The sequence below is a fragment of the Entelurus aequoreus genome, linkage group LG07 (assembly GCF_033978785.1).
Source record: "Entelurus aequoreus isolate RoL-2023_Sb linkage group LG07, RoL_Eaeq_v1.1, whole genome shotgun sequence".
Classification (NCBI taxonomy): domain Eukaryota; kingdom Metazoa; phylum Chordata; class Actinopteri; order Syngnathiformes; family Syngnathidae; genus Entelurus; species Entelurus aequoreus.
In genome coordinates, this window is record NC_084737.1 from 80,179,711 (window position 1) to 80,194,143 (window position 14,433).

Consider the following 14,433-nt stretch of genomic DNA (forward strand, 5'->3'; position numbering starts at 1 on the left):
TGCACAATCTACACATCAAGAGTCCACTGTATCCGAAACAAAGTACCTCTCAAAGTCACTGCCAAATATAGAAGAAACATCTAAGGACTTGGCTGATACAAAATACCTATCAATGTCACTGCCTCTGCCAAATATAAAAGAAATAGCTGCGGACTCAGCTGGACATTTGCCGATGCAAGTACAAAATACCTCTGTGTGCAAATTTGAGGATTTATCTGGACCACTACCACAAATAGATGGAGATATTACTGATTCTGACATAAATGACCTGCCTATGTCTGTGACATCACTTTTCCCTGTCAACTCTAAGGATGCAGCAGAACCACTATCATCAATACGCATGGTCACCAATGTATTTGATCCAGATGTGTTATCACCGGCATTACCGTCCCAAGAGACCATTGTGTCTGACACCAATTACATGTTTGAGCCAGATAGAAAAATAATCGAATCTGATACAGATGAAATAATTTTGTGTGATGTAGAAGGCCAAACTGAACAAGTACGAAACATAAAGGAAGCATCTAGCCAAGGACCATTACCTGGGAAGGAGACCATTCTGTCTAATACAGAGGACCTACCTAAACAAGTGCCAAATACAAAAAATGCATCTGTCCAAGTACCATCACCACGGGAAGAGATTAGTCTGTCTAAAATAGAAGACCTACTTAAACAAGCGCCAAATACAAAGGATGAAGCTGTTCAAGTACCATCACCACGAGAAGCAACTTTTTCATCTGATACAGAGGACCTATCTGCAGCAAGACCAAAGAGAAAAGACGTATCCTTCCAAGTACCGTCGCCACAGAATGAGATTCTTCTGTCTGATATAGAGGAATTGTCTGAACGAGTACCAAATACAAAGGACGCATCTATCCAAGTGACATCCCCGCACAAAAAGCATTTTGACAAAGGTGGTTTGTCTATAGCCTTTTTGTCACCACAACTTAATAAGTATGCTGTTTCTGATTCAGAAAACCAATTGGGACTTGTTTCAGACGAAACACTGCTCTCTTTTGGCACTTTGTCAGATTTAATGGGTTCATCATCAGTAAAAGAGACCTCTGCATCTGATACCGATGACTTGTTTCGTCCAATGTCATTAGCTCAAAGGAGGACCTACTTGTCAGTACGTAAACAATTACCATCACTACCACAAAAAGAGAAAAACATGTATGATACCGAGAGCAGTTTTGAACAAGCTCCAAATTTGGATGGCACTTCTGCGACATCTTCCTTTAAAGAGACCCTTGAGTCTGATATTGAGAGCTTAGCGAGTCCTGTTCTATTCCAACCACGTAAAGTAACTAAGGTATCTGATAGCGACAAACTTTCTGACACAATGTCAACTGGAGACGACTTATATGATCGTGTACTATCATCATTCAAAGAGACAACACTGTCTGATAAAGAGGTCTTACCTCCATTGACTCAAAGATCTGTTTTTCATATACCTCGACCAGACTCAATGCCACCTCCACGAGATGAAAGGCGAAAGCGAAGACGGGCATTTTGTCTTAGGGTCCCCAATCAAAAGGAAGTAAATCTCCAGCTCGGTATTCAGCCATTTTTGTGCAAAGCTTCTAAGGCAGAAAAACCAGGAGGTTTCTGTGATGAGCTGTTAAAGATGAAGACCAAAGGGACACAGATTCCGGAAGAGCCTGGCCCACCTGTCCTGTCTAGAGCCTCTTTTCAAAAACCACAAAAAAGTAGCAGCTCTGCTTCACCACTAAATGACCTCTTGTATCCTAAACAAATGAAGTGTCAGTATTATGAAAATGAGACAAGTCCTACAACTGGCACAAGTCTTACATCTGGCACAAGTCTTACATCTGGCACAAGTCCAACATCTGGCACGACTACAACGTCTGGTACAAATTTTCTGTGCAAGCCCAGAAGAGGGCAGACTGTTGCTCAACAACTAACGTCCTCCTCAACAAAGTCATATACAGACTACAATCAATCCAACCAAAGTACACAATCTACACCTAGCCCTGTGACTTCACCACATGAAGATATCTCTTTATCTTGTATACCTCGACCAGAGCGACCAAATCATTGCCGAAAACCCACACGACGGGCTTTCACCTACAGGATCCCCGATCAAATGGAGACAATGTTTTATCCATATTCTGTAAGGTCGGGCATCTTACCTCCCCTGCGCAAAACCCCTTCTCAAGTACCAAAATTTGGAGATGTCTACAGAGCGACTACAAAGAAAGACAGCAAAGAGTCCTGTGTCTCCAAAACAGTAGACCACTTTGGACCAGTACAACCACCGCCAAAGGGGAATACTCAACTTGGACCAATGCCACCACCATACAGAGAAAGGAAAAAAACAACCCGGCCATCTTTTTCGGTCAGGGTCCCCGACAATTTAGTTATCCCACGGATCCAGGAGTTTCAAACCGCTGATCAGTCACGATCAATAGCTTCCCCTATTCTGCACCGTGCCTCAGAATCACCGTTGGAAAGTGTCAACTTTCCACCCATTGGCGATTTATATCACAAACAGAAGTCTATTGCTGATAAGAAATTGTCCCAGTCTGTAAAGCAACCACGGCACAGACCAAGCTGGTGCTCAGATACTAAAATAACAGAGCTAAAGCCACCTTCCAAAGGCCATCCGCTGTCTCCATATCGAAACAAGGGAGCTGTTCGGGAATCCAAGAGACCAAAGGCAGCGACTAAAAACAATCCAGGGCTTGGATCTGACGTTCAGGCCAGGGAAGCACACATTGTTGATCAAAACTTAATTACTCTCAAAACAAGGACAGAGTTAAGCAGTCTGGGAGGTCCAAGAAAGGAGTATGTGTCAGGATTTGACAAATGGGGTCAGTACAAACCTAAGGGAGAAATGATCGTCGACAGAGAACTAACACCCCTGAGACCTAAGAAAGAGTCAAGACGTAATATGGGAGGGCGAGGATCTGATCGGGCAGCATGCAGGCCCAGAGGAGGTCTTGTTGATCGAGACTTCCTTCCACAGGGAGCCAATTCTGAGTTTAATAGTTTGGGGGTTATACCAAATGGTGCATGGACGGGATCTCGGTTATGGCCTCCAGACAAATCTAGAAGAGAACACTGTCGGGATCAAGAGTATAAGCCAACAAGATTAAAGGCAGGAACTTCAGAGAAGTGGCCTAGATCAGAAATCCAAGCTTCAGATAAGCTGGGAATAGACACAAATTTTGATCCACTGAGATTTAAGGCAGAATGCAGAAGTCTGGGAAGAAAAACTGAACCTAAATCGGTTATACACCCTTATAGATACAGGGAAGAAATAAATGAACGACGGCACACCCCTTTGACAGAACCTCAGAAAACTGTAGAGATGGCGCAAACGGCTCTTGAGTCCTCAATGATCATGTGCTCTAACTGTGGCCACACTGCCTCGATGACTCAGTGCACACATTTGACGATGGGATGTCAAACACACGCTCCGAGGACAGGTCAGGAGCGTGGCCTTCCGTTTAATAGTGAGAATGCTGCTAGGCCGTCACTCAAAAACAGGTCCACATACCCCACCCCTCAAAGATTGTTGACCTACAAACTGGGTTCAGTGGAGAATGACGCATACAAGCAACTGAAGTACACACCTGCTTGAATTTAGTAACTGAACCCTCAAAAACACAATATGCAAAAACACCCGATACCTCATTTATAATAACTTTTTCATGAGTTATTTTCTATTTTTTTTATACACATGATTTATTTTTTTATGCATTGATACATTTGTTGTCATTATTTTTTTCAAATTGTTGCTGTGCAAAAAAACAAAAAAAAACAGTTACACAGTGTGTTGATATTATATTTTTGTATGTGCTGTACATGCCAAAGCCATTTGCATTTTTATTGTGAATAAAGTGTCATGATTCTTTTTTTCATATTTGGACGAGAACTGATTTAAGTTCTATGTATTTGCGTGTGTAATTGGTTATGTTCATTTGAGCTGAGTGACTGATTTGATTAATATTTGGCAGGAACTCCACACAATTGTTTTGCTGTTTGTATATTTGTAATAAAACCTTATTTTTTAAAATTTAACAGCTGATAATGGCTAGCATTAGATAAGCTACGGTGTGTTGCTCTAGCCAGAAAGTAGTCTTTGCCATTAAACTGAATGTTGCAGTCTTGTCTTTTATCAAGCCCTACAAAGTGTTTATACTGTGAGTATTGTACTTATTACACACAGCTGTTTGATTCATGCATTTTGATAGCTGTTTAAAGGGGAACTTCTCTTTTTGCAGTTTTGACCATCATTCACATTCCCCATGTGGGACAAAAACACGTCTTTCTCTGCTGGTACGAGGCGGCTAACAATGCAGTGAATGGGAACTATCTACTCCACCAATAATGTCGATAACTATACTTCTCTATTCTCTAGCAAGTCATCGCCGGTCACTCAAACGAGTATGACGATCCTCTTGGTAGGGGTTTATCCCTTTATGGAGGATGCCTGTGCGTGACTTTGTTTAACATGGGGAGACTGGTGCACAGACAGTCACCACACGGTCCTTGACAGAAATCGGGTCAGGGACCAGTGGCATGGGGTGAGACTGGTGCACAGACAGTCACCACACGGTCCTTGACAGAAATCGGGTCAGGGACCATTGGCATGGGGTGAGACTGGTGCACAGACAGTCACCACACGGTCCTTGACAGAAATCGGGTCAGGGACCAGTGGCATGGGGTCCAAGACGACTGGGGACCCTTTTCTGCTGCAGCCTTCTTCCGCCATCCACAGCCGTTGTGGTAGTTCTTAAATCTACCGTCTTACGCCTGCTCCGCCGTTGAGGTCTTCACCGTATCCCTGGCTAGGGGGAAGTCAGGTACTAGACCTTTCCCAAGGGCCACATGGGGTAACAGTAGTAAAGGGGTCAACCTCCTAGTGCCCCAAAACCCCATAGAGGAGCCTCCACTGCCGGATGCACTTTAACGTCATGCCCAGGACACTCTAGGAAGTAGCCAGCTAGGAAAGGATAGGATAGATTTTGTTTATCCCACAACGGGGGAGTCCGTGAACATTGCTCCAAAGTCAGGATTTTGCATACAAAAGTAAACACTGACAGGTGCAAAGGCAGCAATATATGATAAAACAAAACGGCAGCTATTTATCCCCCCAAAAAACCGCCAGGTGAACGGCTGATTTTACGACTTCCGGTGAATAATGCAAGACAACCTGCGTCCCATATGTGACCATAGGATGAACAAATACACTACGGTACTAAGACTATAGTGGCCCTTTAACAGTTAGCTTCTACAGCTGTGTTGGCCAAAGTGCGGCACAGAGGCCATCTGTGGTCCTTGACTCGTTTGTCATCGGCCTTAAGCACATTACAAAAAACAAAAAGTAGAGATCTCATTAGCACCCCTGGTGGTGAAATCTATCAAAATGAGGGTGGTCCCAAAAAGGAGGGATTTTTCAAATTGACTGTGTTGGTTTTAAAAGTGCTCCCCCTCTGGTCAACATATGAAATAACAAGTGTGTATAAGAAATTGAAATGTGCCCCCTTTGGCCAAAATTAATTTAAAAAAAAAAATTCAAATATGTATATAGAGACATACTGTAATAACTTGAAGTAAATAATGAAGATTAAAAACCAATTACGAACAAAAAAAACTAAAAAATTAACTAAAAGCATTTTTTTCTCACATTGTGTCGACTTTTTCCTTATAAAATTGGGAACAATTTCTCATATTCTTTCTGTTTCTGTAACATTGCAATATTTTCTCGTAAAATTATTACTTTTTTATGTAAAATTATTACTTTTTAATGCAAAATGGTGACGATTGTTGTATAAAATTCGGACTTTTATCGCAATATTGCCCATTTTTGTAAAACGGTGACATTTTTTTAAATTAAAATGATGACTTTTGTCATAACTTTGCCAAGTAAAATTCCGATGATTATTACATTATTACCTAAATTTTAATGTTTTCTTATAAAATTGTGACTTTTGCCGAGTAAAAATTACCACTCTTTTCATAGGTGTTGTGTTGCTGTTGTGTCGCTATCACAGTGGCTCGGTGTTGTGTCGCTGTTGTGTCGCTATTATAGTGGCTCGGTGTTGTGTCGCTATTACAGTGGCTCGGTGTTGTGTTGATGTAGTGTCGCTATTACTGTGTAAATGTAAGTCTTTATAATGAATTTTAAAAAACAATTACAAAAAATAAAAAACAATAAAAAATGTATTTACTAAAAGCTTACCTTTTTTATATTTGCATAAAAAATGGATGGATGGATAGTTTGTATGTATTATTAATGTTGTAAATATAAGTCTTTATAATGAATATTAAAAAACAATTACAAAAAATTACAAAAAATTAAAAATGTATTTACTAAAAGCTTACCTTTTTTTATATTTGCATAGAAAATGGATGGATGGATAGTTTGTACATATTATTAATGTTGTAAATGTAAGTCTTTATAATGAATATTAAAAACACTTACAAAAAATTAAAATGTATTTACTAAAAGCTTACCTTTTTTATATTTGCATAGAAAATGGATGGGTGGATAGTTTGTATATATTATTAATGTTGTAAATATAAGTCTTTATAATGAATATTAAAAAACAACTACAAAAAATTCAAAACAAATTAAAAATGTATTTACTAAAAGCTTACCTTTTTTAAAATTGCATACAGAATGGATGGATGGATAGTTTGTATATATTATTAATGTTGTAAATATAAGTCTTTATAATGAATATTAAAAAACAATTACAAAAAATTAAAAAAAAATCTAAAATGTATTTACTAAAAGCTTACCTTTTTTATATTTGCATAGAAAATGGACGGATGGATAGTTTGTATGTATTGTTAATGTTGTAAATATAAGTCTTTATAATGAATATTAAAAAACAATTACAAAAAAATTAAAATTAAAATTAAAATGTATTTAATAAAAGCTTACCTTTTTATATTTGCATAGAAAATGGATGGATGGATAGTTTGTATATATTATTAATGTTGTAAATGTAAGTCTTTATAATGAATTTTAAAAAACAATTACAAAAAGTAAAACAAAATAAAAAATGTATTCACTAAAAGCTTACCTTTTTTATATTTGCATGAAAAATGGATGGATGGATACTTTGTATGTATTATTAATGTTGTAAATATAAGTCTTTATAATGAATATTAAAAAACAATTACAAAAAATTAAAAAAAATTAAAAATGTATTTACTAAAAGCTTACCTTTTTTTTTACATTTGCATAGAAAATGGATGGGTGGATAGTTTGTATATATTATTAATGTTGTAAATATAAGTCTTTATAATGAATATTAAAAAACACTTACAAAAAATTAAAATGTATTTACTAAAAGCTTACCTTTTTTATATTTGCATAGAAAATGGATGGATGGATAGTTTGTATATATTATTAATGTTGTAAATGTAAGTCTTTATAATGAATATTAAAAAACAATTACAAAAAATAAAAACAAATAAAAATGTATTTACTAAAAGCTTACCTTTTTTATATTTGCATAAAAAATGGATGGATGGATAGTTTGTATGTATTATTAATGTTGTAAATATAAGTCTTTATAATGAATATTAAAAAACAATTACAAAAAATTAAATAATAAATGGGTTATACTTGTATAGCGCTTTTCTACCTTCAAGGTACTCAAAGCGCTTTGACAGTATTTCCACATTTACCCATTCACACACACCTTCACACACTGATGGCGGGAGCTGCCATGCAAGGCGCTAACCAGCAGCTATCAGAGGCAAAGGGTGAAGTGTCTTGCCCAAGGACACAACGGACGTGACTAGGAAGGTAGAAGGTGGGAATCGAACCCCGGTAACCAGCAACACTCCGATTGCTGGCACAGCCACTCTACCAACTTCGCCACGCCGTCCCAAAAATTAAAAATGTATTTACTAAAAGCTTACCTTTTTTTTACATTTGCATAGAAAATGGATGGATGGATAGTTTGTATATATTATTAATGTTGTAAATATAAGTCTTTATAATGAATATTAAAAAACACTTACAAAAAATTTAAATGTATTTACTAAAAGCTTACCTTTTTTATACTTGCATAGAAAATGGATGGGTGGATAGTTTGTATATAGTATTAATGTTGTAAATATAAGTCTTTATAATGAATATTAAAAAACAATTACAAAAAATTCAAAACAAATTAAAAATGTATTTACTAAAAGCTTACCTTTTTTAAAGTTGCATACAGAATGGATGGATGGATAGTTTGTATATATTATTAATGTTGTAAATATAAGTCTTTATAATGAATATTAAAAAACAATTACAAAAAATTAAAAAAAATTAAAAATGTATTTACCAAAAGCTTACCTTTTTTACATTTGCATAGAAAATGGATGGATGCATAGTTTGTATATATTATTAATGTTGTAAATACAAGTCTTTATAATGAATATTAAAAAACACTTACAAAAAATTAAAATAAAAATTAAAATGTATTTACTAAAAGCTTACCTTTTTTATATTTGCATAGAAAATGGATGGGTGGATAGTTTGTATATATTATTAATGTTGTAAATATAAGTCTTTATATAGGGTGGTCCTAAAGAGGGAGGCATTTTTCGGAGGTCTCAAGAAGGTAACAAATACAGGAATGTGTGTGTGCGTGTGTGTTTGTGCGTGTGTGTGTGTGTGTGTGTGTGTGTGTGTGTGTGTGTGTGTGTGTGCGTGTGTGCGTGTGTGCGTGTGCGTGTACTTTCTGTTTCTCCCTAAACAGAAGTGGCCTCAGTGCGCCCTTGATGAGCGCACAGAGAGGAGCACCGACGCAGGACGAAAGAGTGTCCGCAAAGAAGCCTTCACTTCCCCGCAGTTTCTCCACTTCAGGTCGGTTGAATTTCGGAATTCCATCACCTCCGATCGTCTGCGTAAAAACTTGGTGTCCACGTTCCCACGTGAGTTGTTCGCTCCTTTCGCCTTGTCGCGGACTTCTCTTTGAAGCACCACTTTGGGCAGGATGGCGGTGACGTCATAAAGGCGCGTAAAAAAAAATTAAAAAAAACGATGCATTATGACATAAAGAGATAAAAGTCAGCGTGCACTTGTTGTGCCGCGATGGCGTGTGCGCGCACCCTCCGCCGGCCATCATGTCGCGCACGCTGCGTGGATGTGGACATGTGGAACTTCTGCCAAGGTATTGACATGAAATTATTAATAAGCCATCATCTCACTCAGTGCACGATTTCGCGCGTTTTTTTTCTTCCATTTATTGACAGTGAAGACGCGAGCTTTATTATCCAATGCACGCAGTTTATGAACTGCAATATTAGCACTCGCATGTCACCCGAGCATAGAAATAGATCCACTCTACGCGCTATTTTTAACCACCACGCATTGTTGTCGTGTAGTCAATATGGCGCCCCGACTCTACCTGCACGTCACATCACGCACGCAAGTACGTGTTTGTGCTGCAGGTGTTCGTATTTGCACACATGTGACCGAAATTGTGCACGTTGTTTTTTTTGTCAATGTAGCCATACTCATCTGTGCAGGTGTACCTAATGTTGTGACCGCGTGTAAAATCCCACTTGAAGGTGTGCATTGTGTGTGTGTGTGTGTGTGTGTGTGGTGTGTGTGTGTGTGTGTGTGTGTGTGTGTGTGTGTGTGTGTGTGTGTGTGTGTGGTGTGTTTACCCCAAAGCTAGTGGGCTGTTTCTTTATACTCGTCAATGATGTCATGTTGGGAATATACCCGCGCAATGGTTTATAATGTCTATTTTCTGCTGGATCTACTTTCTATTTTATGCTGCAGCTGTTACATATACTGTAATATTGTACATTTGTTATATATACAATCAGTATATATTGCACTGTATGTAAATATTACATATATGCTGTATGTTATATTGCTACTATGTTACATCTTTAGTCTACTTTACACCTGCATTATCCTTTCCATCCTTTTGTAACCGAGCTACAGTGTGGAACAATTTCCCTTGTGGATCAATAAAGTTTGTCTAAGTTGTGACTAATATAATATATCGGTATATAGTATATATAATATGTACATATTACCTATATTTTATATTGCTACTATGGTACATTTTTAGTCTACTTAATACCTGCATTATCCTTTCCATCCTTTTATAACCGAGCTACTGTGTGGAACTATTTCCCTTGTGGATCAATAAAGTTTGTCTAAGTTGTGACTAATATAATATATCGGTATATAGTATATATAATATGTACATATTACATATATTTTATATTGCTACTATGGTACATTTTTAGTCTACTTAATACCTGCAATTTCCTTTCCATCCTTTCTAACTGAGCTACTGTGTGGAACTATTTCCCTTGTGGATTAATAAAGTTTGTCTAAGTCTAAGTTGTGACTAATATAATATATCAGTATATATTATATACTGTACATATAATATGTAAATATTACATGTATGTTATATTTTATATTGCTATTATGGTACATGTTGTTTACTTTACACCTGCAATTTCCTTTCCATCCTTTGTAACTGAGCTACTGTGTGGAACAATATCCCTTGTGGATCAATAAAGTTTGTCTAAGTCGTGGCTAATATAATATAATATAATATATATATATATATATATATATATATATATATATATATATATATATATATATATATATATATATATATATATATATATATATATATATATATATATATATATATATATATATATATATATATATATATATATATATATATATGTTATATTTTATATTGCCACTATGGTACATTTTTAGTCTACTTAATACCTGCATTATCCTTTCCATCCTTTGTAACTGAGCTACTGTGTGGAACTATTTCCCTTGTGGATCAATAAAGTTTGTCCAAGTCTACACCTGCCCTTCAGCAAGGCATACTCAGCTGTGCGGGTGTACCTAATAGTGTGGCCGACGAGTGCAACACGCATTTTTGGTCACCCTCAAATCTACTGAGCAGCTGTTTATTTTTGTAGTTTTGCAAAAATAAACATGCACAACCAAGTAAAGCCATTTTTTTCCACGAAACACATGACCTGCTATTTGGATCTCAACACCTGCCCTTCAGCAAGGCATACTCAGCTGTGCAGGTGTACCTAATATTGTGGCCGACGAGTGCAACACGCATTTTTGGTCACTGTGCAGCTGTTTCTTACTGTAGTTTTGCAAAAATAAACATGCACAACCAAGTAATGCCATTCTTTTTACCCCAAACACGTGACCTGCTATTTGGATCTCAACACCTGCCCTTCAGCAAGGCATACTCAGCTGTGCAGGTGTACCCAATATTGTGGCCGACGAGTGCAGAACACACATTTTTGGTCACCCCCACCCCCAAATTGACTGTGCAGCTGTTTCTTTTTGTAGTTTTGCAAAAATAAACATGCACAGCCACATAATGCCATTTTTTTTTTCCAAACACGTGACCTGCTATTTGGATCTCAACACCTGCCCTTCAGCAAGGCATACTCAGCTGTGCAGGTGTACCTAATATTGTGGCCGACGAGTGCAACACACATTTTTGGTCACTGTGCAGCTGTTTCTTACTGTAGTTTTGCAAAAATAAACATGCACAACCAAGTAATGCCATTTTTTTTTTTACCCCAAACACGTGACCTGCTATTTGGATCTCAACACCTGCCCTTCAGCAAGGCATACTCAGCTGTGCAGGTGTACCTAATATTGTGGCCGACGAGTGCAGAACACATTTTTGGTCACCGTGCAGCTGTTTCTTACTGTAGTTTTGCAAAAACTACCGTCATTTCCGGACTATAAGCCGCACCTGGCTATAAGCCGCACCAGCTAAATTTAGGGGAAAATACAGATTGCTCCATATATAAGCCGCACCCGACTATAAGCCGCAGGCGTTTTGATGTGTAATTAGCGTAGTATATAGGGGTTCCTGCTACCACGGAGGGGATTGTCGGGACAGAGATGACTGCTTGGGTTCCATTTATTAACAATAAATCTTTCAATCATTCAATCAAACTTTCACATCTTTGACATGGCGAACAGCATTCGTGCAGAGTACAAATAATACGACGGTGCAAAGTAATACAAAGTGCTCGCCTGTACGTTATCAAAATAACCAGCCTAAGTCAGTATTTAATCATTGTGTCATCGTCTTCCTCCTGCGTACTAAAACCACCGAAATCCTCTTCGTCGGTGTCGGAGAAGAACAGGCCGTAAATAAGCCGCACCCTTGTATAAGCCGCAGGGACCAGAACGAGGGGGAAAAGTAGCGGCTTATAGTCCGGAAATTACGGTACAATAAGAACCTTTTTTTATTTATTTTTTTTATTTTTTTTATATATATATATATTGGTTTTATATGTTTTTTTAAACTATAATAAGAATTTATTTATTTTTTTATATATTGGTTTTATATGTATTTATTTTTTTGTTTTTATTCAGTCATTGGTGGAGCTAAGGATAATATTTGAATATTGTTTTTAATATTGTTGTGCAGCACTTTGGAAACATTTTGTTGTTTAAAAATGCTGCATAAATAAAGTGGATTGGATTGAAAAATAAACATGCACAGCCAAATAAAGCCTTTTTTTTTTTCTTTCTCCAAAACACGTGACCTGCTATTTGGATCCCAACACCTGCCCTTCAGCAAGGCATGCTCAGCTGTGCAGGTGTACCCAATATTGTGGCCGACGAGTGCAACACAAATGTACCGTGCAGCTGTTTCTTACTGTAGTTTTGCAAAAACTACCGTAATTTCCGGACTATAAGCCGCACCTGACTATAAGCCGCACCAGCTAAATTTAGGGGAAAATACAGATTGCTCCATATATAAGCCGCACCCGACTATAAGCCGCAGGGTTTTGATGTGTAATTAGCGTAGTATATAGGGGTTCCTGCTATCACGGAGGGGATTGTCGGGACAGAGATGACTGCTTGGGTTCCATTTATTAACAATAAATCTTTCATTCAATCAAACTTTCACATCTTTGACATGGCGAACAGCATTCGTGCAGAGTACAAATAATACGACGGTGCAAAGTAATACAAAGTGCTCGCCTGTACGTTATCAAAATAACCAGCCTAAGTCAGTATTTAATCATTGTGTCATCGTCTTCCTCCTGCGTACTAAAACCACCGAAATCCTCTTCGTCGGTGTCGGAGAAGAACAGGCCGTATATAAGCCGCACCCTTGTATAAGCCGCAGGGACCAGAACGAGGGGGAAAAGTAGCGGCTTATAGTCCGGAAATTACGGTACAATAAGAACCTTTTTTTTTCTTTTGTATATATATATATTGGTTTTATATGTTTTTTTAAACTATAATAAGAATTTATTTATTTTTTTATATATTGGTTTTATATGTATTTATTTTTTTGTTTTTATTCAGTCATTGGTGGAGCTAAGGATAATATTTGAATATTGTTTTTAATATTGTTGTGCAGCACTTTGGACACATTTTGTTGCTTAAATGTGCTGTATAAATAAAGTGGATTGGATTGAAAAATAAACATGCACAGCCAAATAAAGCCTTTTTTTTTTTTCTTTCTCCAAAACACGTGACCTGCTATTTGGATCCCAACACCTGCCCTTCAGCAAGGCATGCTCAGCTGTGCAGGTGTACCCAATATTGTGGCCGACGAGTGCAACACAAATCTACCGTGCAGCTGTTTCTTACTGTAGTTTTGCAAAAACTACCGTAATTTCCGGACTATAAGCCACACCTGACTATAAGCCGCACCAGCTAAATTTAGGGGAAAATACAGATTGCTCCATATATAAGCCGCACCCGACTATAAGCCGCAGGGTTTTGATGTGTAATTAGCGTAGTATATAGGGCTTCCTGCTACCACGGAGGGGATTGTCGGGACAGAGATGACTGTTTGGGAACGCAAAGCGTCCCATTTATTAACTATAAATCTTTCAATCATTCAATCAAACTTTCACATCTTTGACATGGCGAACAGCATTCGTGCAGAGTACAAATAATACAACGGTGCAAAGTAATACAAAGTGCTCGCCTGTACGTTATCAAAATAACCAGCCTAAGTCAGTATTTAATCATTGTGTCATCGTCTTCCTCCTGCGTACTAAAATCACTGAAATCATCTTCGTCGGTGTCGGAGAAGAACAGGCCGTATATAAGCCGCACCCTTGTATAAGCCGCAGGGACCAGAACGAGGGGGAAAAGTAGCGGCTTATAGTCCGGAAATTACGGTACAATAAGAACCTTTTTTTTTTATTTTTTTTTATTCTTTTATATATATATATATATATATATATTGGTTTTATATGTTTTTTTAAACTATAATAATAATTTATTTATTTTTTTATATATTGGTTTTATATGTATTTGTTTTTTTGTTTTTATTCAGTCATTGGTGGAGCTAAGGATAAAATTTGAATATTGTTTTTAATATTGTTGTGCAGCACTTTGGAAACATTTTGTTGTTTAAATGTGCTGTATAAATAAAGTGGATTGGA

General features: G+C 37.3%; 1 protein-coding gene across 2 annotated transcripts in view; it reads left to right on the forward strand.

The window, feature by feature from the left end:
* The first annotated feature begins 8,719 nt into the window (after positions 1 to 8,719).
* The window catches only part of mgll (monoglyceride lipase), a 76,126-nt gene continuing 70,412 nt past the window's right edge, over positions 8,720 to 14,433 (forward strand). The window contains exon 1 of one of the 2 annotated variants that reach the window (XM_062054604.1): positions 8,720 to 8,842. In XM_062054604.1, the coding sequence (XP_061910588.1) occupies positions 8,758 to 8,842 (85 nt within the window). In that variant the 5' untranslated portion in view covers positions 8,720 to 8,757. Of the gene's footprint in view, positions 8,843 to 8,990; positions 9,150 to 14,433 lie in introns of those variants that run through there. The other variant, XM_062054605.1, reaches the window with a different exon arrangement.